At 39.7% G+C, this 26,577-nt stretch overlaps 1 protein-coding gene across 1 annotated transcript in view; it reads right to left on the reverse strand.

Annotated features, from left to right (window-relative positions):
- The window catches only part of FASN (fatty acid synthase), a 55,726-nt gene that overhangs the window by 15,257 nt on the left and 13,892 nt on the right, over window positions 1-26,577 (reverse strand). Inside the window, exons 7-27 of the mRNA XM_081936885.1 lie at window positions 25,097-25,212; window positions 24,538-24,672; window positions 23,620-24,079; window positions 23,230-23,417; window positions 22,200-22,389; window positions 19,383-19,477; window positions 18,724-18,858; window positions 18,422-18,625; window positions 11,187-11,302; window positions 10,560-10,735; window positions 7,957-8,148; window positions 7,572-7,652; window positions 7,249-7,434; window positions 6,323-6,502; window positions 5,487-5,690; window positions 3,703-4,013; window positions 2,955-3,344; window positions 1,936-2,100; window positions 1,632-1,750; window positions 1,384-1,538; window positions 820-1,023 (exon numbers count right to left, since the gene is read on the reverse strand). Coding sequence (XP_081793011.1) covers window positions 820-1,023; window positions 1,384-1,538; window positions 1,632-1,750; window positions 1,936-2,100; window positions 2,955-3,344; window positions 3,703-4,013; window positions 5,487-5,690; window positions 6,323-6,502; window positions 7,249-7,434; window positions 7,572-7,652; window positions 7,957-8,148; window positions 10,560-10,735; window positions 11,187-11,302; window positions 18,422-18,625; window positions 18,724-18,858; window positions 19,383-19,477; window positions 22,200-22,389; window positions 23,230-23,417; window positions 23,620-24,079; window positions 24,538-24,672; window positions 25,097-25,212 — 4,002 coding nt within the window. The remainder of the gene's footprint in view (window positions 1-819; window positions 1,024-1,383; window positions 1,539-1,631; window positions 1,751-1,935; window positions 2,101-2,954; window positions 3,345-3,702; window positions 4,014-5,486; window positions 5,691-6,322; window positions 6,503-7,248; window positions 7,435-7,571; window positions 7,653-7,956; window positions 8,149-10,559; window positions 10,736-11,186; window positions 11,303-18,421; window positions 18,626-18,723; window positions 18,859-19,382; window positions 19,478-22,199; window positions 22,390-23,229; window positions 23,418-23,619; window positions 24,080-24,537; window positions 24,673-25,096; window positions 25,213-26,577) is intronic.

Here is a 26,577-nt window from a genome sequence, read left to right on the forward strand (position 1 = left end):
TTTTTAAACCGACACTCTTACCCTAATACCCTTACCCTAATACCCTTATCCTGTTGACACTTCCTTAAAAGGAAGACGCTTCCTTTTAAGCGTCTTCTATTCGCGTGTTTTTTTTTAAACCTGCGATCCTCGGCGGTTAGAACGAGTAGTTTCCAGGACCGCGAATTGAAAAGGAAAAGTAAAGCGGTACGCTGACTCGTTGGACTTTCACAGTAACAAATGTCACCGTGAAAGAGCGAAATTGGTATGTGTCGACATTCACCGGTGAATGTCGACATTCACCAACATTCACCAGTGAATGTCGACATTCACCAATTTCGGTCTTTCACGGTGACATATATATATATATATATATATATATATATATATATATATATATATATATATGATAAAATTGTTTGTCTTAGGACACACATATATAATAGAAAACTTTTATATTTTCATAACTTTAATACCATTTAAGACTCATCCTGACAATGGGTTCTAATCATTAGGCAATAATTTAAGAACACTCAAGTAGAGAGGAGTTTCTGGAAATGTTTTTTATAAAATACTACAAAGCTGCTTTGTAACAAGCCACAGCACTTAATTATTCAACTGTTATAATTGGTAACTACTTTTCAAGGTCTTTCTGCAAATCATCATGTTCTCTATTACTGTACTGTGCTGTGTTTTCATCTACTTATCTATATTCAATTTTAATGGAAGCATCTCTTTCATTTAAATACTTATATGTAATATGTTTCTCTCAGAAACAGGTGAATTAATGCATGCAAACTAAAATACTGCAAAGCCTCTATTAAAACAAAAGCAACTTACCAGGAATAGCATCTGGAGAGAGTTTTCCTGTGGCCAACATAATGTCTCGGAAATTTAGAGACGCATAATGGATTTTGCACAGCTGGACATTGGGATTGCTTGTGCAGAAATGCTGAAGTGGGGAAGAAATCCAGCGAAGAGAGGAAAGATCCCCACGTGTCAAAACATTCACAAATGCATATTCAGTAATCTCTTCAGATTGAGCTGGAGGAGATTGGGAGATGTACAATTTAGCATTCTTTCATTTTACAGGTGCAAATGTGACAAACTTATTTTTCTCCTTAAACATTGGGAAGAGCCTGACTTAATTAGTTAGAATGGAACATTCCATTCCAACATTCCCAAGGCTTTGGGTTTCTAAAGTAAACTCACTACAAGACAATTCACACCACTCATTTGTACCGAAAAGGCATTCACTGTTATCCAGAACTGAGACAAGTGTCACAAGAAGACTATTTACATTTATAAAGAATAGAGAGATTAAGTGAGAGACAGTGGAGCAAATGTTCATTTTTCCCCCTTGTCCTTTTGTGAGCACATTCTACATTTTGTAATAAAATTCACCTTGCTTTAGTGGGAGATGTCTGAAAGAGCCCCACTTTCCATCACGGTAAATATTCATGACCAAATCATTTTGCAGAATTGTTTGCATTTCTTTAGCAGAAGAATTGGTGGGCGGGCTAGGAGAAGCAGCATTCAGACTGCAGATGAAGAGGCACCTAGGAAGTAAAAGACACTGTTTAGTCTATTCCATATTTTTTCCAAGTAACTTTAAGAAATGTATAGTGTCACTAAATATTATATTGTTCTACCTGATTCTGTGTCCACCAGGTTCTTGACGGAGACAGTTCACCATACCAACAACTCCAGAAGTACCACACTTATTTGCAGTCAACCACACAGAGTGTTCAGAAGGCTCTGCTAGCATTTGCTGAAAGAGAAATATCTTATTTAGTTGTCATGGAATAGTGATTTCCATAATGCGTAATATGAAAATAGCAACTTTCAAATTTCAAAGGATTTGTATACTAAAAGTTGAAATCCTGTTAACTGACAGCTGTAAACTTTAGGAAACTTTAGAAAAAGAAAGAAAATCAAGTACTTCTCCGTTTTTACCTTCAAAGGTTCCACCCATTTATAATTGGTTTCTTCCACCGCTAGGAAAATGGGCTTCTTGGTAGGAAGTGGCTTGCGGCATAAGAAGATTGCTGCGCCAAAAGATGATCTTTTCACAGCTACCAAATTTAGACTAGCCTTCTTAAATAAGTTCTCCCATTCTACCTGCCAAACCAAGGAAAATTAGAATTATCGTAAATCACCCAGTCATGTGATTCTTGAAGAGTAATATTTCTCATTTGTTATTTACTAAACAAACGTTAGGGAACTGTCCTGTTGCCAATCATTTAGTTTCTTACTGATGCTCTTACCTTTAACCTACCTGCTACTTCTAGAAGACTATATCACTAACCTGCCATTAAGAATATATTTAATGGTAACTTGTATGGAATAATCTAGGGCTTGTGAGCTTGTGAAGTAACCGGTACTTAAAATTATGTTTTATTGTCTAATACTGATTCAAAAGTAAATCTCAGAGAATTCAATTTAATTATTAATGTATAGGGGATAGCTTTAGCCTAAATCTTTCACACTGATGTGTACAAGCATTTACCTATCAGTCTGTTGTCCTTCCCCCACATTAGTCAATTTCACTGTACCTACTGGATCTATCAAAATGGCTTCTTTTCATATTTAATTCTTGTAGGAAGTATGTCACTCAGGTAACCAGGATCAGAGCTTGGTCTTTTTCCAGGTTACTGTCTTTATTTTATTATGTAAAGAGTCATTTTCTAATCTTTGGAAAGATGGATAAGAGATTTTTATTCCTGTCAGTCTGAGGTAGATAGTGACATGACTAATAGTTATTTAAATACATTATGGCTACTCTGCTCTAGACTTTTAAAACCTTTTAGACTACACTATGGATTTCCCCCTCTGAAATGTAAAAGAAAAAAAAAAATCCCATCTGACATCTTTTAGATAGATGTGCCGAGTTGGCAGTTCCTAGAATTCCTCAACCAGAAGAGACAACACCATTCTGAAGCAGCTGTAGAGAAATGGGAGGGCATATTTCATACCTGATTTAGAAGGCCTGGTTTATCTTGAAGCCCTGGGGATGTGAGAAAAGCAACTATTTCTCCTAACGTTTCTCCTTTCAGAAGAGTGTGCAATAAGATAAAACCACCATCCTTCACCGTGGCTGCCATGTTAGAAAGTGTTTCGGCTGGCTTGCTGAGAGCATTCAGTGAGCAGTTGCATACTAGGAGATCAGCATTTGTCAAGCTTCCAGGAGGAGGACTGGCAGGATCCCACTGCTCCATAGAGGCCCCGATTTCCTGCAAATCGTTCTCATGTGATGTCAGATTTTTTAGTACTCGGTCAGTGGCAGTGTAGTCTAGTTGCAGCATGGGCTGGGTGTTTAAGATGCTTGTAACTCGTGAGAATAGATGTCCATCTCCTGCTAGAGCCTGAAAGAGCACAATAAAAGTGTGTATTTGTGCGTGTGTAGGTACACACACAGACACACACAAAGGTAGTCCTTATTCAGCAGTTGCCTTGTTTAGCAATTCTTTGTAGTTGCAACAGTGATGAAAAAGTGATTTTTTAACCAATCCTTGTGTTTACTACCTTTTCAGTCTTTAAAGCAAAGGAAAGCTCAAGTAAGATTGTAAGCACAATCATGGTTTCACTTATTGACTGCTTCAATTAATGATCAAGTTTCCGGTCTCAAACGTGATTGTTAAGCAAGGACTATCAGTATTAATGCATGGGAGAAACACACCCATAGAAAGAACAAGTGGGACAGTAGAATTGTTTCATAGTTACCTCTATGATTCTCATCTTGTGACTGGTGATATTCTCCAGCACTACATCTACACAAGTCTTCAATTCAGCAAAATCCAGCAAGCCATTGAGAAGAGAGTCTTCTTGAAGATGCAGCTTTTCCCGAGCCACAACCTGTTCTAGTTCTGAATAGAGGTTTCCATTTAGCTCTAGGCGGCAGATTTCAGCAAGAATATGAGCAAGACCCTTCTGCTCAACTTCGGCTTGTGTGACGTTTATGAGAGCATCTAGCCCAGGTATTGCTATCTTGACTCCATGCTTTGCTATCTTCTTCTGTAGGTTTTGGATCAGCACTGGAAAGAAAAGAACCAAGGTATAAAATACTTTATAGTGGTGGTTTCTTCCAGTATTCTAGTTCAGACCAACAACTGTTTTTCACAGAATGCATTTAATTCAACCGCAATTCTCTATGTCTTCTTTCTGCAACAGACCAAATTATATCCACATTATCCACAAGTCTATGTGTTAAGGCTGTGGCTCCCAGAATTCTAAGCCAGGACGCTAAGTTACAGAAGGCTTTCTATTGTAGGTGTTTAGGGACATGAAGCACTTCGCATCCAAAGCCAAACAACGCTTCAGAGTATGCACACTGCACTTGTCAGCACTTCCTTAAAGAAGCTGTTTTTTTTTTTTTCTGGGCTTGGGTAATAGGCATGTGAAGTTTGGAAAATATGGATTTGAGTTGAGAAGGCACTGGCGGGGTGGGACAAACTACCTCCTAAAATCAAGCACAATTTTTTTAAAGATCATGCAGCTAACATGGGAGCCCAGGAAGATACATTTTCTTGAAAGAGGTACCAACAAGTACAGCATGCATTTCCATGCTTGCTCCTTTGCGTCCTTAGTTCAGCATGTTCCTACTTCATACACATACAGTATGTAACTTAGGGATCTTTGCTAAGAATTCTTCCTATCCAACATATTCGTAACTAAGTGTATGCACACAAGAGATGGGCAGTCTTTCAATCTCAAACTTCAAATTTAAAGAGGCTGAAAAGCCTCTTCAAGGACTGTTCTCCCCCAGCTAATGCCTTCTAGATATGGCACACCCATAATGCTATGTGTGACCAGCGCTTTCCTCCACCCCCCGCTTTTGGCGTGATTTTTTCCCCCTTGCCAGGCTCTAAGGCTTTCTAGCAACCTGGGGAGGGCAAAAACAGCCTCCCCTGCTCTCCCTGGAGGCCCTCAGGAGGCTTCAGGAGCTTCCCTTAAGCCTCCTGAGTGCAAAAAATGGCCTTAAGGGCAAACTGGAAGTTCAGGAACGGACTTCCGGTTTGCTCATAGGACTGTTTTTCGCCCTCTGGAGCTTTCCTGAAGGCTCCAGAGGGCAAAAAACTGCCTCAAAAGAAGTCAGTTTGCCAGGGCATGCATGTGCGCTGGACCTGACAGGGCAACACCTCATGTGCCCTAACAAATGGCTCCGCGTGCCACCTGTGGCATGCGTGCCATAGCTTCGCCATCACGGTGTTAGGATGATACATTTGGGGGAACGGGGGGAGGGGAATTGAGGACTGTTGATTTAGAAATTATTTAGAGAGCTTTTGGGGGCTATTTGGTGATATCATTCAAAAGGAGGGGAGATGCGACAAAGGTGGAAATGAGAGCAATAGATTTTTTGGAGACCTCCATTCCACAACCCCACAAAATCTGAAACGGCCAGAAATTTCAATTAGAACCCAGACAGAATATGCAGTGATAACTCTTTCTTCATTGCTTACGGGGTATATCCTATCAAAAATTTCCTCTAATCATAAGGAACTTTTTACCTTTGCAGTGCTCAAAAGTAGACTGAAGCTTGGCATCAGAGGATAAGCAGCCACTCTCATCATAGGGCACAAAACAAAATTTCTCCAGGATGGGAGGAATTTGTTCCTGCTGTCGCCGGGGAGCTGTGCTGGAGTGAAGACCAGATATCTGAACAGCTCCTCCTGTAATGGTATCAAGGCAACGGTCCACTGCAACATCTAAAACTACAAGGCAAAGAGATAGTCAATGGACAGCACTGTAAAAGAAAACCAATCAGAAAAACGACTTCTTGGAAATTCTAGATACAGGTAGTCCTTGACAGTTTGTATGGCGACTGTTCTAAGTTACAACAGCACTGAAAAAAACGACATATGACTGTTTTTTTGCACTTACGTCCATTACAACATCCCCATAGTCATGTGATCAACTGACTCATATTTATAACAGTTGAAGTGTCCTGGAGTCATGTGATTGCCTGACAAGTAATGTCAATGGGGAAGACAGATTCATTCAACAACTGTGTTACTAATTTAACCGCCGCCCCGAGTCCTGCCTGGAAAGGGAGCGGCTAATAAATCCAAATTTATTATTATTATTATTATTAACAAGTGCAGTGATTCACAACATCTGTGCCAAAAAGATCATAAAATGGGGCAAAGTTCACTTAACTGTTTCACCTAACAACTGAAATTTTGGGCTTAATTGTGGCAGTAAATTGAGGACTACCTGTACTAATTATTAATTTTGCTCCCTAAAATTTATCCTAAAACTTTAGGCTGGGACAGGCAATTTAACATGTTGGCTTTTTTAAAGAAGTTACAGCAAAACAAAAAATAAATGGCAAGATGCTCTTTACCTTCAGTCTCTTCAGTGTGTTTCTGAACAAACTCTAGATGTAGTTTTGGGTCAATGCACACTGAACGGATTCTGGTTGGCAATCGCAGATTTCGTCCCATTTCCCCCAAAATCATCAAATGCAGCATGGTGTCAAGAAATGTCACCCAGTTCCCATTCCACAAAATCTTCCCAGAATTTCCTGCAACGGCAAGCAATTTAATTAGCACAGAACACCCTTGCCGCTGCTGTTTTGGTAAGAAAAAAGAAAATGCAGGCGAAAACCATAGGCACTACAACACAGAATTACTCTGCTTTCCAACTGAAATTCAAGAAAAATGTCCCCAATGACCTTTATTTTCCTAAACTTTTCCCTGGTTGCCAAGCAAATATTTGTATTTCTGTGCTTAGATTATAAATTCATTTCATCTCACAGTCAGATTTCCTATTCTAGTACAATGCTGATACTTTGGATTACATTCCATATAATTGCAAGACAACATGTTATGCAATAATTATGGGAGCTGTCAGCAAACACATTGAAAGCACCAGATTAGAAGAGAGTTTTCTATTCATTAGAATAATTACAATTATACAGTCCTTATTTCCTTTCAAAAATTTTCAAGCAATTACAAAATAATAGAACAATAAAAGCTATTAATATTGCAAATTAATATTAAATTTGAAGCCAACAAAATATTTTTATATTCTGTTGGCGTAATAGCCACATTGATAGTATCTTGAAAATGAATTATAATAAAGTCAATTGCAAAAGGCAGCTTTACTTACATCTCATAACAATGCCTTTAACACAACAAAATCTGCCTATCCTTAGGAAGGACTCAGTAGGTGAACAAAAATGCCAAGTCCAGTCTAAACATTTGGCTGCTTGTAGGACCACCCATAATAACCATAGTAGTGCTGATTTCTATTAAGATATGTTGTTACCATTACTGCTGGATTCCATGACTCCTTGAAACGTTGGCCCATAATCATAACCACGTAGGCGAAGCTCTTTGTAAATGTCACCCTTTGATAAGCTAATTCCTGAGCAGGGATTTGGCTGGTTTTTCAAATCAATAAGCTGGTTTCGAAAGTTATTCAGAGCAGTTTCTTCCAAAGTGCAGATTTTTCCTAGTATATCCAGTAGATAGAGGGGAAAAAAAGAGAGTCAATAAGCAGGCAGAGTCAGTATTTCCTTTTTTAAAACACACGCACACACACACACACACACACACACACACACACACACACCAATATTATTTACTTACCACTCACAGCCAGATTTCCATTTCCAGATACTTCAAAACACTGGGAAGCAGGCATGAGTCTCACCTCCAACTGTGTTAAGCCTAAAAGGAAGGCAGAAATTAATGAGTTGACTCTACATTCAAGTATCATATATGAATAAAATAAAGAAAGCAGAAATGGTACAGTGTTTGTATTTATGGTATGTATCTTTCTCTGTTACTAGATAAAGGAATATGTCCCTCATTGATGTCATTTAAAATTTATCTCCCCTCTGTCATGTTATTCCAGTTCATGTAAAAATGAACAGATTTAAAAAATAAGATCTCCCAGACACTATCAATGAACATTTCAAGGAATCAACTCGATCAGACAATACTTAGATGGAGCAATTTTTATTACTCTTACCTTTTTTGGGAAGTATTGTTGCCTGGTGGATTGTAACATCTTCAAACATGACAGGCAGTTCTTCTAGCGTAGTTCCCAGGGAGCGTGCTAGAGTGCGCCAGGCTAGTACCAAGTAACCAGTTGCTGGATAGAGAACTCTGCCATCAATGCAATGGCCCACTAAGTAATGTTCAGGGGATTCAGGATTCACATCTGTTAACAACAATAGACAAACAATATAGCATTTTAGAACTTTCTTATGAACCTGACTTTGGTATCTTTTACCCATAACCAAGAATCAATCTCTGCACACTTTCTCTTATCCTAGCTTCAGTGTCAGAGATGTCTCAAAGAAAGCAGATCTCTGATTCTTACTGCTTCCCATATACTTCTTCTACTAAAGTGATTTAGTAGAACCTACCTGGTGGCATTAAGGGCGGCCAAATGTAGATATTGTGCCACCCTTATTGCGTCCGCGGATAACCGCCCTGCTGCCCTGTTTAGGGTGACCCGCTCCCTCTTGTCACAGGGGACGCAGGGGGCACCTTTACAGGGCAGAGCAGAGGAATTTGGGGAATATCTGCAGGACAAAGTCGCTCAGATCCGGAGCGGATGGGCCCCACTCAGTGGACCAGACGAGCCGCCAACAGCGAGTCTTGTGAGACCATCCTGGGAGGAGTTTGATTCTGTTGCCCCCGAGGATTTAGATAGGTTGCGTGGACGGCTGCGACCCACCACATGTTTAATGGACCCGTGTCCCTCCTGATTGGTACTGGCATCTTGGGAGGTGACACGAGGCTGGCTTCTGGGCCTGGTGAATGCCTCATTGGGTGAGGGATCCTTACCAACCGCCTTGAAAGAGGCGGTGGTGAGGCCCTTACTTAAGAGGCCCTCACTCGACCCAATGGAGCTAGCTAACTATCGTCCAGTCTCCAACCTTCCGTTTCTAGCGAAGGTTGTTGAGAATGTGGTGGCCCAGCAGTTTCCACGACACCTTGACGAATCCGAGTATCTAGACTCACGCCAGTCCGGCTTCCGACCTGGGCACAGCACAGAGACAGCCTTGGTCGCGTTGGTTGATGATCTCTGGAGGGCCAGAGATAGAGGTTGTTCCTCTATCCTGGTCCTATTAGACCTCTCGGCGGCTTTTGATACCATCGACCATGGTATCCTATTGCGCCGGTTGGAGGGGATGGGAGTCGGAGGTACCGTTTTGCGGTGGTTCGGCTCCTACCTCTCCGACCGGAGGCAATGTGTGTTGACAGGGGGACAGAGGTCGACCCCGAGGCCACTCACTTGTGGGGTGCCACAGGGGTCGGTCCTCTCGCCTCTCCTGTTCAACACATATGTAAAGCCGCTGGGTGAGATCATCCGTGGTTTTGGGGTTGAGTATCACCTCTACGCTGATGATACTCAGCTGTATATTTCAACTCCAAACCACTCCAACGAGGCTGTCGAAGTAATGTCCCGGTGTTTGGAGGCCGTCGGGGTCTGGATGGGGGACAACAGACTTAAACTCAACCCCTCCAAGACTGAGTGGCTGTGGCTACCGGCACCTCGATTCAGCCAGCTGATTCCATCGCTGGCCATAGGGGGCGAGCAATTGCCCCCTGTGGAACGGGCGCGCAATTTGGGCGTCCTCCTTGATGCCCGGCTGTCAATGGATGACCATGTGGCGGCCGTGGCAAGGGGGGCGTTCCACCAGGTTCGCCTGGTGCGCCAATTGCGCCCCCTACTGGACCGGGATGCCCTACGCATGGTCACTCATGCGCTGGTGACGTCCCGCCTGGATTACTGCAACGCTCTCTACATGGGGCTGCCCTTGGGACGCGCCCGGAGACTGCAGTTAGTTCAGAATGCAGCCGCGCGGGCTGTGATGGGGAGTACGAGGTACTCCCACATAACACCTCTCCTGCGCGAGCTGCATTGGCTACCTGTGGTTTTCCGGGTGCGTTTCAAGGTGCTGATTACCATCTTTAAAGCGCTCCATGGCACGGGACCTAGTTACTTGCGGGATCGCATCCTCCCACATACATCCCTGCGGCCAATACGCTCACACAGGGACTTCTCCTGGTGCCATCCACTGGACAATGCCGGCGGGCGACACCGAGGAGTAGGGCCTTCTCTGTGATGGGCCCAACCCTCTGGAATGACCTCCCCCCCGACATTAGAACCACTTCTGACCTCCGCTCCTTCCGGCAAAAACTGAAGACTCACCTGTTCCGATTAGCAGGCCTGGCATAATTCAACTGTCCCTCCTGGCAAACGCACTATATCTGGTTATTTTAGGGGTTTTTTAATTCACTGTATTTGTTTTTAGGGGTTTGAACTTATTTTAATCTGCTTTGTACAGTTCTTTTAATGGCATTTTAACCTCCTCCATGTCAACTGTCAACTGTACATACTTAATTTTATTGTATCTGATATATTTTGTATGAACTGTACACCGCCCCGAGTCCCTTTCGGGAGAGGGGGCGGTCTAGAAGCATTAAATTAAATTAAATTAAATTAAATTTAAATACTAGGACATGTTTTCCCTTGAGATTGTTAAAATCCCACACAAATTTATTTTTCTTTTTGGAGTGGGGGTCAAAAAAAGAAGCCATTTGACTTCTAGTACATACCAATATTGTAGACTGTTGCTGCCCCAGAACCTCCGGACCCTGTTGGAAAATCTTCAGGTTTTGGGACATCCCAGATCTGGCTGTGGTCCCAAGCAATGTAAGGAGAAATAAGTGGCGTTCCGGTCGGAACAGGATATTGGACGTGTGGAAACAGATTGTTTGCCAGGACATTTATTCTAGGAAAAGAAAAACAAAACATTGTGAAGATGGTACTCATCACTCAGAGGCAAGAATAGTAGCTCCTTGGAAAGGGAGATTTAGCTAAGCACCAGCATGGGAAGGATGACCCAACACCACCATTTGGGACTCTTGTTTGATCTCTTATAAAACATACTTTTCTTACATGACTCCTTCTATTGATACTCTTGCAGTAACACAAACAAAACTTTGATTTTTTAATGGTAGCATTTATATGTAAATAATACAGAATGCTTTTATGCCACAATCCATTTTTCCATTATCATAGCGGTAATTAGAAATGCAGGCTTCTTCCTCAAACCTTTAATTATTTCTTGGGTAGTCACATAAAGTAGCTGGGGCAAAGCAAATAATAGTACTATTCGATACAATCCAATTATGAAATTTGGGCCATTATATTCCCCGCAAACCTTTCATTTATTCCCTTACCCTGTCAAGTGGATTTTTCCAACATTTGTCAGGAAAAATTCCAGATTGTTCTTGTGTTCCCTCCTCATCAAAGGTAAAATGGTGCAGGTTGGTTTCAACGATCTTTTCAGGATTGCCTAGTTAGTTAGAGATTACAAAAATGATCAGAAAAAGTTACACATTTTCCAGTTCCAAAAGATTTCATTAATTATGGATGTCAACTTATTCTGACAGGCAAGTTTTCATGAGACAGGGGAACAAGGGCATGGCATGAAGAAGAAATAGTTGAAGAGATCAGCAACAATAACTTTTAAGACAATCATTCCTTTTACTTAGTAAACAGATGGCTTTTTCCTCATCATTGTATAAGTGCTGGGAAAAGCTACCTGTGTCATAAGGCATAAGTACAGTCTAGCGGGGTGGGGGAAGAGGTTGCCAGTGCTGTTGTTGACCTGACAGAAAAACTTTTTGTACCCAGTTATGTTCTGCCAATGTTTACCAACCGCATGATAAAAAATAATAATGCCTTTTGATGAGCTTCCTACACACAGCCAGTCAGCACTTCTCAGAAGGATTAACAAGAAGTTTAATTTAGAAGAAAGTGATATAACATTTGCAAGTTCTAATTCATTTTTACTGGAACTACAGCTTCCCTCAACCAGAAGGGATATAAGGTAAGACATAGAAAGTATAAAAACATGCTTTGAGGGTTTCTATGTCTTTGAGCACATGTTTAGTTTGGGTCCTGAGCCTATTGTCCTCCCCATTATTGTTCTTCCCCCCCAAATTGCTTGGTTCAGCAGCAGTAGGCATTACTTGGGAGAATGCCCTTTTAAATAAAATAGGGCTTAATTTTTGGTAAGTGAATGTCATCATTTTATGTCAAGGTTATCCAGAACTCAGTATTATGTTATTTCAAATCAATCAGACAGCACAAGGTCAAGATACAGTTTATGCCCTCTCTGCTTTAAATACCATGCAAAAAGAATCCTCTTTCTTCAGTTTATCACAGAAACCAGAAGTATTTGTCAAGGCAAATTGCCCAGATCTTAGCATTGCCACTGAAAAGGTACTGGGCTGCTAACTAAGACAGGAGAATCAATGAACATATGTAGGGATCAGAGGTGGTATTCAGCCAGCTCTCACAGGTTCTGGAGAACCGGTAGCGGAAATTTTGAGTAGTTCGGAAAACCGGCAAATAGGCTGGCCCCATCCCTGCTTCCTTCCAGCTGATCTTTTGTTGTCCTGAACAGACGAACTGAGCTGGAAAGCAGGTTAGTGAGATGGGGAGAGAATGGGGATTTTGCAGTATTCTTCCCCTGCCACGCCCACAAAGCCATGCCCACAGAACTGGCAGTAAAAAAAATTTGAATCCCACCACTGGTAAGGATGATAAAAGAAAGACACCAGGAAGCCTGATGAAATTCCTTAAGTAAGGAAAGAGCACTGCACAATTAAAATCTTGCTTGGGAGTCCCAGAGTGGCAAAATAATACATTCCCAAAAAGGACACCTTAAGAAAAGGTGATGGTTCCTCAAGCACAAATTAATTATATAAAAAAAGAACACCTTGGATTTGAAATGATCTTGATTTTGATCTAAAGAGCACATCTAATCAGAATAGCTTAGAAGACTTGTACAGGAAAAGTGAAATTGGCTAAGACCACATCCAATTTTTATTCACTGAATTGACAGGAAAGATAGCAAATACATAAATTCAGCAGCAGTAAACGTCTACGATGATTCTCAATCACCCCGGTCAACGTTGTCCCAAAAGGGCTTTTTCAAGAGGCCACTGGACTTTCCAGAAAGTCCAGTGGCCTCTTGAAAAAGCACCTTTGGGTCAGCAGCAGTAACGAAAAAAACTCAGAACAAGCATCAGAAACCAAACTTCCAGTAACACCTTTAGAACAGCTACATCATTTTCCAGGTTATGTTTTACACAATACATCTAGAGTGTAATTTGCACACTGGACTGGAAAAACAGGAAAATAAGTTTAATGCTAAGTAGATCCAAATCCTCAACCAAGCTTAATATCTGTTGCACAACTGTATTTTCAGACTGCACAATCTACACCAGTGTTACGTTTACCTTGTGCATTATCCTTCTCCCTAGATTGATATTTCACGAATATCTAAGCTATTTCATTCCCAAGATGCCCTTCTTTCCTGATGAGACCTGCATCTTGCCTTCTGGTTCTCCGTCAGTCTAACTGCATGAAGCAAATTATTTTTTGGACTTTTCTCTATGTCTTTGGATGTTTAAATGACTTGTCCTTTTTACCTTTTTTTCTCTTGAGAAAGAAAATCTATTTGGCCTGAAGAGTCAAATGTTCAATCTACAAAGGTGTAAATGTACTTTGCCTCACAGCCTTTTCCAGGTCTGGCCTCTTCTTTCTTTTTCAGTCTCAAACCTTCCTGATTGTAATTAACCTGTATGCAGGTGTTCCAATGCATATGAAAGAGGCCAAGATGGGCAGAACAAATAAATTGACAGTCTTCTCATCATTATTTATCCAGCAGTGCATGTAGGATATGGGACTTTCTACTTACAGCATATATGAACAGTTCACTGCATTTTCTCAAGCAACTAAAAATACAGAAGCTGTTTCTTTAGTCTTTTGAGCCACTAACCAAAGTAAGAAGAGGATGATCTACACTGGTACTTCCCCTCATATGCGACATCTTTGAGGAGACTCTTATGCTTACAGAAATGACTCTGATTTGCCCAGGGCCTATTCAGTGCTCTTAATATAGTTCCCTGACATTAGTTTAAACAAGTGCTCTTAGCACTAATTTTCTGTCCTTTTGATTAATGTAAGTTTTTTTTATTTTATTGCAGAAAGCAAAGCAATTTTTTTAGAGCTGAATATTATCAGCAGCATGAGCCTGAAAAATCCTTCATCTATTTTTATCTTAAACTAGCCAATGCAGATACTTTCATGTTTTTTATATTCATTTCCTCAGTAAACCTCTTTATTATTAAAAGTAAAGGTTCCCCTCGCGCATATGAGCTAGTCATTCCTGACTCTGGGGGGCGATGCTTATCTCTGTTTCAAAGCTGAAGAGCCAGCGCTGTCCGAAGATATCTCCATAGTCATGTGGCTGGCATGACTAAACACCAAAGGCACATGGAACGCTGTTACATTCCTACCAAAGTGGTCCCTATTTTTCTACTTGCATTTTTACGTGCTTTCAAACTGCTAGGGTGGCAGAAGCTGGGACAAGTAGCGGGAGCTCACTCTGTTACGTGTGCTAGGGATTCAAACCACCAAACTGCTGACCTTTCTGATCAACAAGCTCAGCGTCTTAACCACTGAGCCACCGCGTCCCTTCAAACCTCTTTATTAGCTTTCCCTATAAGAAGCAGCTTTAAGTGTTTGGAAAGCAATATTCTGGCCAAAAGTTTTTGGCGTCTGCAGATTTGAGCTGAATCTGTTCCATGTGAGGAGATAATAGGGTGCTGCCTTGAAAAATCTTCTTGACTGAAGATCTCAAATATAACTAGTCCAATTAAGAGATTATAAATTGGTAGTCCTCAACTTATAATAGTTCATTTAGTGACTGTTCAAAGTTACAGCAGTGTTAAAAAAGGGGACCCATGGCCGTTTTCCACACTTACAACATTGCAGCATCTCTGTGGTTACATGATCAAAATTCAGATGCTTGGCAACAGGTTCATGTTTATGATGGTTGCAGTGTCCCGGGGTCATGTGATCCCCTTCCACAACTTTCTGATCAGCAAAGACAATAGGGAAACCAGATTCACTTAACAATCTCTCCCGCGGAAGCTGCATTGGTTGCCGATTTGCTTCCGGGTGCAATTCAAGGTGCTGGTTGTCACCTTTAAAACCCTTCATGGCTTGGGACCAGGTTATCTGAGGGACCGTCTCTTGCCGATCACAGCTACCCAACCCACCAGAGCGGGGAGGCAAGGAATGTTGCAAGTGCAATCTCCTAGGGAGATACACCTATTGGGACCCAGAAGAAGAGCCTTCTCCATGGTGGCTCCCTCTCTCTGGAACATCATTCCTCCAGAGATTAGAACGGCCCCCACTCTAACACTCTTTTGAAAGGAGCCGAAGATCTGGTTCTGCCAGCAGGCCTGAGGAATCCAAAGCGGGATGGAGTCCATTAAATGGCTTGTGTGGTGTGCTGTCGCCAGGGTGGTTATATTATTTTATTAATTTATTATGTGATTCTATTAGTTTTATTGTTTTATATATGAGGTTTTCATATTCCTGTAAGCTGCCTTGAGTCGCCATGTGAGACTAGGTAGCAATATAAATTTCCTAAAATAAATAAAATAAATAATCATGTTACTAAATTAACAACTGCAGTGGTTCTCTTAACAATTGTGGCAAGAAAGGTTGTAAAATGGGGCAAAACTCACTTAATAAATGTTTCACTTAGCCACAGAAATCTTGGTCTCAATTATGGTCGTAAGTCGAGAACTACCTGTACTCTGAAATACACTATGTTTTGGGATGCAGGGCTGTGCCACAAAATATTTCAGAGTGGTTAGATGTTTCCAGGAAAACATGCAACTGTTTTGTGGTGCTGCAGACAAGAACCAAGTTTCAAGAACCATGTTTTTATGTCCCTTGAAACACTTTTAAGAAATCGAATTCCAAGCTTCATAGTCTCAAAACACAATAAACGAAGTCATCATAGTAAAATATATTAAGGCAGCCTAGAAAAACTATGGGATAACTGTTACATGAATAATATTAGCAGATTTTACTTATAAGTGAAAAGGCAAAGTTTACAGATGAAAACAGGGGATTCAGAATTAAGGCACTGCAGTTGAAAAAAATCTACTGCAACTAATACTACATCTAATTCTGCAAACCCATGAAGATGATTCTGCCATAGATAACTAGGATTACATAGATTCACAAAGGTAGATTTTTTTCTCCTCCCTCTCGCTCCAACAGTTTTTAACAATCAATTCTTAATAGCAATAGCACTTATACGTATATACCGCTTCACAATGCTTTACAGCCCTCTCTAAGCGGTTTACAGAGTCAGCCTATTGTCCCCAACAATATGGGTCCTCATTTTACCCACCTTGGAAGGATGGAAGGCTGAGTCAATTTTGAGCCTGATGAGATTCAAACTGCCAAATTGCAGGCAGCCGGCAGTCAGCAGAAGTAGTCTGCAGTACTGCACTCTAACCACTGCGCCAAGGCTCTATAATGGGTTTGTTTTATTATGGAAGTGATGCCTTCCTAAGAGACAGATTTTGCTACAGCATATTATTTCTAAAATTAAAATTGATCATTTATAATGGCCTCTTTTTATAATGAATGACAACCAAACATCCTTATAGACATTGGTTTTGCATCACACCCATAGAGAAACACCTGATATTACTTGGTAATGGTTCCCAGTAATCAAGATAAACTATAAGACATTTATAAACACAAGATAAATTTTGCAGCAAAGGCAAAATTTGATAATCTTCACTCAAAAAAACAAAACAAAACCCCAAACCAAACAAACAAGAAACCAAAACCACATAGGTAAGCAGAATTGAAAAGCTCTGAAGCTATTCCTTCTGTCTGTTCAAAACAAAAAAGCAATTGTGTCTCTAAGTGATGTAAACCTATATATGAATATCTAGGAATAAATCCCACTTCAGGTAGTCCTTGACTTACAACTACACCTTGGCCCCAAAATTCCATCGCTAAGCAAGGAAGTTGTTAAATGAGTTTTGCTGCATTTTACATTTTTGCCACAGTTGTCAAGCAAATCACTGCAGTTCTTAAGTGAGTAATGCGGTCATTAAGCGAATCCCCATTGCCTTTAGAAGCCAGCTGGGAAGGTTACAAATGGTGATCACGACCCCAGGACACTGCAAACATAATAAATACATGTCAGTTTTCAAGAGTCTAAATTCTGATCATGTGACCATGGGGATGCTGCAACGGTCATTAAGTGTGGAAATTATCACTTTTTTCAGTAGCATTGTAATTTTGAATGGTCACTAAACAAATGGTTGTAAGTCGAGGACCACCTGTAAACACCAATGTACTTCCTTTTGAAGAAGTATAAATAGGGTTGTATTCAGTGGTGGGATTCACTTTTTTTACTACTGGGTCTGTGGGCGTGGCTTGGTGGAGGGGTGGTCATGTGTCTGAGTGGGCGCGGCTGAAGGTGAGCTAGGCGGAGGGTGAGCGGGCGGCATGTGGGCAGAGCCCCGGGGAAGGCCAGAGCTGGGCCGCGTGGCAAAGGAAACATATATAGGGTGGGGATGGGCAGGGCAAGCGGGTGGGACCAGCTAGAGATGGTATTTGCTGGTTTGGTGAACCAGTTAAAATTTCCACTACCGGTTCATCCAAACTGATCCAAACCGGCTGAATACCACCTCTGGTTGTATTGTTCAAGTCATAGTTCCCTGGTGAATGGGTAGCCATAAAAATTGAACACATAAATAACCACAGTAATAAATAATTCAGGGAGTGTCCTGAAACTTCATGGTATGTTCCGAATTGTAACTTCTTAGAATTGCCTGGGCAGTTTAAATAGGAAGTCAATGTACTCTTGTAACTCCATTTAGCCCATTATTGAATATACAAGTCTTGCACTTTTCGCACATTTAACTCTAACCTGTGCAAATGGGATCCTTGTTGCCATTGCATTTATTATCCTAGTTGTACTGGTCTAAGTTGTAATAAAGATTTTAGAGGTTGCAATTCTGTTCCTTATAAAAATGAATTGCTGTAAACTCGATTTTCTGAGAATAGTTGGGAAACCTAGAGATTAGAGACTTTATTTCTAGAAACCACTGAGCAGCACAAAGCCAGCACGACCATCATTTCAAAGTGACTATGAGCTACTAACACCACATCACAACCTTATAACACTAACTATTACAAAACATATGGTATTTGGAGATATTCAATAGGCTTGTGGAAAGATGGCTATGATTTAATTTTCTGTTTCATTCTCTACTCCCAAATGATACTAATGAAATGGTTTCTCTCTTTTTGGTTTCAGAAAATATTATGACTGCTGAGAAGCACATTAAAATAGGTGCAGAACAGCTACATGAAATTTAAAAACACAGAGGAAAGTATGAACTGATAAGGAGGAACCAGTAGATTTCCACAAGTTGGTGCTTCAGGAGATCCTTGACTGAGGGAAATTCTGGGAATTTTTAACTACAACACATCTGAAGACACCAATTTTGGAAAGACTGACCCCACGATATTCTTACTAACTTTTACTCATCGTAGTCCCCAAGAGTAATACCTGTAGAAGAGCATGTGGAGCAATTTCCACTACCACTGCATTATCTGGAACATGCTTCAGTGCTTCCTGGAACAAGACTGGGTTGACAAGATTATTCACGTGATACTCAGCAGAGCTATTCTGAGCCAGCTCACTTTGCCATTGGCTTTCAGGGATAGAGGTACTGATCCAGCGGGCTGAGCGAGGCTTTGGATTTAGGATAACCTAAAAGGAGGAAATGAAAGGACATGTGCATTGGAGGTCACTTCTTTTGATCTGAACGCTTCCTCCCTCCCCAGCGCTGGATCCTTCCAGAGCATTACCTTTTGTAGGGCACTCAGCAACACTGGTGCAATTGAAGCCATATAGTAGGAGTGGAAAGCAACTCCAGCACTCAGCACTTCCTTCGCAAACACGCCTTCTGATTTCAACTTACTCACAAATTTGGCTATGGCCTCCTAAAAAATTAGAAACGCATAATAACCCTTTGGCGTTACTCCAATAGTTTATAGTTAATCACATTATGCACTTGGGCCCTGCTGCCTGAAGTGCCTCCATTACTTCCCACAAGTTGCTCCAATGTAATCAGTCTACATTTAATATTAAACAAAATATTAAGTATTCCAGGTGTTAAATACTGTTGCTTGTTACACATTTTCTTGAACTGTCCAAACAAATTGAAATAATATCACCTCTCCCTATGTGCTATTCTATATTATTTACTCTCCTCTATCTTGCTGTTCTATCCAGAAGGCAATCAAGGCAGTCCATAATCCTCATCCTGAATGTGACACTTGGTTAGCATTCACACAGCTCCTGGCACCTCTTGAAGCTAAGAGTTTTCACAAATACAAGTATGTTTAATTAGCTGAACAGCATTGAGCTTTCACATCCGGTTGACCCAGCCAAGACGGTATTGAGGACATGGAATTAATACCCTAAATGCCAACATTTGAAGTAATCGTTCACACTACTATTTTACCTGAGGGCCTGAGATGGTGACAGTGTCTTCAGCATTATGACAGGCAGGTACCACTCCTGGAGGACAGTTTTGCCTGCATTCCTCCCATGTCAGACCTGAAAAGGGCAGGTTATTTTAGATAAATCCAATCGAGTGAAGAATATGCAGGAATACTTTTTTTCATAGGACAGCAACATAGCATTCCTAGAGCTAAAAAACATTTCTTCCCTAAAATTATTTCGGTACCTTTGTAGAAGAAAACTTTTTGTGAGAAGGATTATGAAGCACTTTCCTTCATTTGGTTTTTCCAGAAGATATCACTAAAACCTGATGCCTTCTCTACTACCAAACAGGACAAAAATATGTTATATGTACCGTGCTCTCCTATGCATATTTATTCAAAAGGACTATATTTTAGTATGCATTGAATCACAGCTGTAATTACATAAAGTTGCTAATATGGACAGCCATGGATAAGATACCTGAAAAGCAAGCTAAATTAGCATGTTAAGTTCTTACACCTTAGGGACTAGAACAGGAGCTTCAAATTTTGAATAAACATAAGCCACGAAGTTTTCCCTTGATATCAAATATGTTTGACTACCATTCTCAAAGCTCCCAATTAGAATGGCATCTGATCATACTATTCTAAACAGTGCAATCTAAAACAAGCCCTATCGTTCATATGCTCCATTCTTGTCATCCATCTTGCGTGATGGAACCTTGTCAACCTATTCACAAACTTATCTCCTATTGTGTTAAATCATATGCTATATTGTGTTAATTGAACTTTTAAAAAATTTGTATGTGAATTCAACAAGGTTTGCATTGTTGAAATATCTGATGCAAATAACTAAAATAAAGCCATACATATATAAATATAGAATGTCCTTAAGAATAGATATTTACTGGCAAGTTCGGATTCCACCAAACCTAAGAAAATTAATTGAAGTTGCCAACTGTTGGTTCAATTAACAAGCAAAAGCAACAACATTGATTCATTCCAGTGGCTGACACAGTATCTTTTTAAAAAATTGAAACGCAAAATTCTAAAATATCTAACCAGACATATGCCACTCAAGTAGAAATGCTCACTCATTTATTGACTTCTATGGTTGTACACTAATACACCGTTCTGAACAACTTATAGGGTTTATGAACAAGAGAAAACAATATTAGAAATAGCCATGCCAGTAGGAAACACTCCTCCCCAGCTAACAGCAATTAATTCAAATAGCATGTGGGTGACAGGACAAAGAATCCTGTTTTGATTATCCAAAGAAAGGTTGAAAGAAGGACTGTAGTCCATAAAGCACACACACCTCACTGACAAGTTGCTTCTGGAAAACAAGTTTTGCAGATGTATCCATTGTTTCATAAAGTTGCCAAACCTGGTGGACTAGAGACACGAACTCAACCAAAAAAAGATATGTGTGTGGGCATTTTGGGAAACAATGACTATTTCTAGAATATTTTTTTAATTAAATATAATTTTCAAGTCAATTACTTAACTCAAACACAGGGTACAGCGTCAGACCCTGTAAGAATCTTACAGACCCAATATCTCTAATGGGTTTTGTAATGAAAAGTAGTTACATAAATCTGACCAGTTTTATTGCTTAATACACAATGAACTAGATCTTATTGAGGCCACAAACATTTGTTTCTGAGCCTCTAAGGTTTAACCCTTGCCTGAGCTTGTTTCTATATAATTAGAAAGCCAATTCTCCATCCTACACCCCAGTGAAATTGTAGGCTAATGCATAAAATCTCTTTTGTACATCCTTTTAAATTAAATTGGGAATAGCAGTATTTATAGCAACAGCTGTTGCCAGCAAACAGTCAAATGAAAATATAATAGCCAATTAAATTAAATTTGGAAAAAGAGCCAATTAGGTGGAATTTGGTGAAGTTTAGGAGAAGTTTAGTTTAAATTTAAATTATTTAGCTAGGAGAGATACAGACACAGCTAATCCAAGGATGGACTGAGTCTAAACTGGGAGGAGGAGCCTCATGGGCATGTCTTTACAACTTATAGACCCAATCCAATTGGATACTGACAGAGTAAAACCCATGCCTGGATGATGTCTCCACCTACTAGGGGAAGAGCAGTATTTATAGCAACAGCTGTTGCCAGCAAACAGTCAAATGTCAATATAATAGCCTGGTGAAGTAAGTTAGTCTTTTCTTTTGATGACTGAAGAGCAATAAGCACAGCTTGCCTAAATTGCTGGCAAATGTTAACTTTTGAAAAGTCCAGATCTATTGGTGACCAAGAAGCAGTTTTAAAGATCAGTGCAACATAAGGAAAAAGCTTCATTGGATTTTCTCTTACGTCTAACCATATTTTCAATAGTTTATGTAAAAGCTTCTTCAGTATGCTGTAACTTTCCCCAAACTCCCATCACAATTATGTTGCATAGTAGCCAAGATTACAATCCAACATGTCTAGAGGGGCAGCAGGATGAAAACATGTGGCTATATGATCACTCTCAAATGAAACAAAGTAGAAATAGAAAAGAAACACCAGTTTTATATGGTATCAGAATACACTGTAATATTTGGCCATTTGATCACAGTGGAATAAAGAAAGCAAACCATTACTAGGAGTTGCCCATTCTTTGCATTAAAGATATAAGGCAATAAATTTTCAGTAGCTATAATCCATTGAGTGAACCAAACTGTCATCCCTAAACCATAAAATAGTTGGTTTAGAGACAGTGCATTATATGGATGTGATGGTGTTAATTCAGCTTTAAGAATTAGTGTGCTGTGTGGACTCCCTCAAGTTATAACTCAGATGTTTTTTCTCAATATTCATGAGGGACTTTTACCTACCAACAGCGGCCATGCCTCCTGGTGGCAATTTCGCATCTTTGACACATTTTCCTCTCCAGTAAGCTGAGAGAATTACTTCTTCATGTGTTAGGGAGTTATCTGCATAGCCACAGGCCAGTTCTCCAACGGAGTGACCAATAATCCCATCAGGCTGCAAACCTGCAGCCCTGAAAACATCAATTTGTGCAATCTGTGAAGAGAATATCGTTGCTGGATTTAGATATGTGAAGCAGTATAGGTAAGCCTATTCAGGTGAACATTATCACCTATTATTACACAATACATAGTTCCTAAGAGTACCTAATTGTACCCTCACCTCTCTTTCAAATATTTTGTCACTTAGTGACCCATATTTCTTTCTTGGAATTTCTTTTTTCCAACCAAAAAGCTATGGTTTATTTTTCCCAATTCCAAGATGGCTTCAGAAATGTCATTATATGGTACTAGACCAAGGCATTCCTGCTGTATTCACACCAGCATTTTCCTACAGTCAACAGCCATACCAGCCACAGAAATGAACACAATGTTATTGTAACATTGAGTTCCATACCTCTTGCATATGTTAAGGCAAAGGTCTATTTTCAATTACACTTGCAATTAAGCCTTAATGTGTCATTATTAGTGTTTATTATTAATATATTGTTATCTATTTTTCCTTCATGATGCTCAAGATAGAAATTATGTTCTTCTTGTTCTCATCTTAGATAAAGTTGACAGATAAGTACCTAAATCATGAGTCACCCAGTAAACTCTATGATAAATAAGGTTTCAAAATGAATCTCTATGGTTGAAATGACGTTAACTTGGGGATATTCAGGTGTTTTGAATTACAATTCCCATGATGCTTGTTTATAATAATCAATTTGGAACTGGTGGGAATTGAAATCCAAAACATTGCAGAAGTATCATGTCATCCCATCTTTCAAGCATTTCTCCAGCCTAATTCTAGACTATGACTTAAAAAAAATCTTCACTCTAACAAAGCTTGTGTGCACCAAAGCAGTTGCCAAAGTAGATCCATTCTTCTTACCTGAATAGCTGCAAGCCCAACAAATGCATTTACTGTTTCATTAAAGGTATTTTCATCTGAACTCAAAAGAAGGTCTGAGACTTTCAAGCCTGTGTCCTTCAGAGCCTCGTCTGAACGCAAGATGGATTGTCGGAAGAGATCAAGCTTCATTAGGCTGAGACCCATCCCTTTCCACTGTGTCCCCATTCCTGAAAATTAAAGGAGGAGAGAACCCTTGCTATTATTAGTGAATGGATGAATCTATTTTTGATGTGACATTTGGAACAGCGTTTAAAAATTATGTCTCAAAAGACTGAAACTTTCCAGTTAGTAGCACATATATGAAGGTGGGCTAAACAGTTTCAAGGCTGTTTGCGACTGAATGGAGGGGGGGGGGGAGAAAGAAATTACCTGAACAAATGTACCACAGAGGTCTCCCTGAGGCCTGGGCCATTTGAACTTCCTTTATATCACTCTCACTTCCAATCAAGGTATAGCCCCTGTAGGGCATGGATGACACTGATACTCCAGAGATATCGTTAAGCATGCTCAGATATGCAGCGTGTTCATGTGTCTTGCAGCTCTGTTCTATTAGTGTTTCTACTGCTTCTTGAGTCCTTCCACAAAACTGTAATAATCGTGGCAAATTGGGAGCTTCTGGTGGGGGTGATTTGTTTCTGTTAGCTCTCAGAATGACATGAGCATTTGAACCTCCAAAGCCAAAAGAATTGATTCCAGCAAGGAGGCCTTTTATGGGGGTTGGCTTGGTGACTACTTGTAGGCGGCCGTCATCTAACCCAGGGATATCTGGATTTGGGGTGTTGTAGTGGAGATTTGGTGCCCATACACCATTTTCAAATGACAGAACAACCTGAAACAGAGAAAACGTAACAATACTGAATACTGGTTTTGTAACAAGTGTAATATAAAGATATAATTTTGGCATTGACTATGAAAGCTAAAAGAACCCCTTATGCCCTTAAGTTATATATGAAGACTTTAAGATCCTGTAAAGTCACACATTTTCAAATATTTGAAGATAGAATTGCTGGAGTCTTTTTTTAATATTGTGGAAGCCTCAAAATTAAGGAAAGATTATGTTCATCATCATACAGTATATCTATTCTGTATTTCTCCTTCCTTCTTCCCATTCTCTCTCCTTTTCTGTGTTGGCAACCTTGCACTTTCCTCCTGCTTTCCCCTGTAAGATCAATGAATCCCACTTTTACCTCTGCATTGGATCACTTACAAATGATCACTCTGCTCTCATTCTCATTCACAACACAAGTGGGAGCAACATATGCAATGAGACATGTATAAAATCTTTACCTTTGCTAAAGCTGCAAGACCAGAAGCTGGTTCTGGATGGCCCATGTTAGATTTTGTGGATCCAATCAACAATGGTGGCCGCTCTGATTGGCAAAATACATTTATAATGCCATTCACTTCCTGTGGATCCCCAACCTAAGAATAAAAGAAAGATTGAAAGATTTCAAAGGTAACAATGACTGCTTCATCCTGTCAGTTTTCTTCATAAAGTTGTACACAAGTAATATGGTTGAAAGTAGAGACTACTATAATTGAGCCTAGCAGGGAGCCAGCATGCATATCTAAGATGGGAATAATTCTTTATATGCAGATCAAATCTTCTAGTGTGACTCTGATCATATTCATTAGGGAGATTTTGAAATTTTAAACAAATATGAACATTACTGAAATATTGGGATGAAATAACAGGCTGGAATCATGGTTTGCTGAGGCGTTCTCCAGTGAAAGTTTTAAATGGGGAATCTATTTTTTCTAGCTCAGTTAGAGAAGTACAAAAAAAATTATAGAAGAATTACAATGACCATCAAAAGAAAATAATCAGAATAGAAATAAAATGTACCTTTGTGCCTGTGCCATGGGCTTCTATATATTCTACTTCTTCAGGTTTAATTCCAGACTCTCTGTACAGAGAACTGACCAACTGTTGCTGCATCCACCCAGAAGGAAATGTTACACCTAAAGTAAGAAGAACCATTATTTCTCAATCTTGTATGAAGTACCAAAACATCCTCATTTAAGATTCAGTCCTCTACCAAATTACTTGGAAGAGTCCATTTAATTTATAGGTCTTCATAATTAGGTGTGTATAATTGTACTATTAGGGTGTAACATAAACACTGCTACATTTGTCTGCAAAAATTTAAAATTAATATTTTAAAAAGAAGCATGAGTATAAATGTAAAGCACTAAGAAATTCTCAATTCAACCTAGGAATAAAACTAATATGTATTATATCTAGTAATATAAGGATCATTTGAATTTTTCATACGTGGTGCTTTGAATATTCAAAAAACTTAAGTTAACTACAAGATATGATTATTCATGTAAAATATTCAATTTTGCAAACAGAAAAAGGCAACTTGTAGAACTTTTTAAAAATCAGCAATTTCTCAAGTAGCACGGAACCATCAATATGTTCTCAGTGACTCGGTGAATGCTGAGTCATTCATTGGGATGTGTTTTCATGCTTCACAAGAAAGGATTTCTTATAATTTATGGTTAAGGGCATTTCCACTTGAGGCTTTTATTAATGTGGAATTGCTCTACCTTGTTCATGTAATATTTTTTGAAAACATCTAGACCAAACTTCCATTTCTAACTCTCCAAATTTTGTTCTGATTCTTTCCAACCTTCCCACCTCCAAATATAGCAGCATTGTTAAGAAGTGAAACAAAGGTCAACTGTACAAGTAAATGGGCAATCTTTTCTGTGGCTAGGACTTTGCTCTTCTCAAGTTCTTATAGCTTGGATTTGGATTTGGGACCAATTTTTCACCTCTTTTGGATTTGGGACTTAAATATTATAGGTTAATTATAAGCCTATCTCCAGTTTACTGTTCCTATTTCCATTCGCTTCTTACTGAAAATCAACAAATCTCATTTTTCAACTTTGCCATTAAATTCCTGTGGAGGGACTATCAGGAGTTTGCATAAACGTTGCCTCTGAGGCTGCACAAAGTCTGGGTACCAGGTGTTTTCCTATATGGCCTTTAGTATTTTTAAAAATGTTCAAGAATTCATTCTTTTTTTGTAAGTAAAGAGGGAAAGTGGTAGTTGCTGTGATGAAGTGGCAACCTCTGCTGCAAACTTTAGTATCTTACATTAATTGCAGAGAGCGACACTCTTAAAGGAATCCTTTTTCTGGAATTCTGGAGAGCTGTTGATGTGTCAGTGTACTCACCAATGATATTATGATATCATAATAGGAACCAATGAGAAATATCAGTTGATTTAAATATGGTACAGGCATTTCTAATCCAAGGAGAATCTAATCCTGTTTCCTGCAGAATAATTATTAAAACCTTAGAACTTCCAAGAAAGG

The sequence above is a fragment of the Natrix helvetica genome (genome assembly GCF_964273705.1).
Source record: "Natrix helvetica genome assembly, chromosome: 1".
NCBI classification, from domain to species: Eukaryota; Metazoa; Chordata; class Lepidosauria; order Squamata; family Natricidae; genus Natrix; species Natrix helvetica.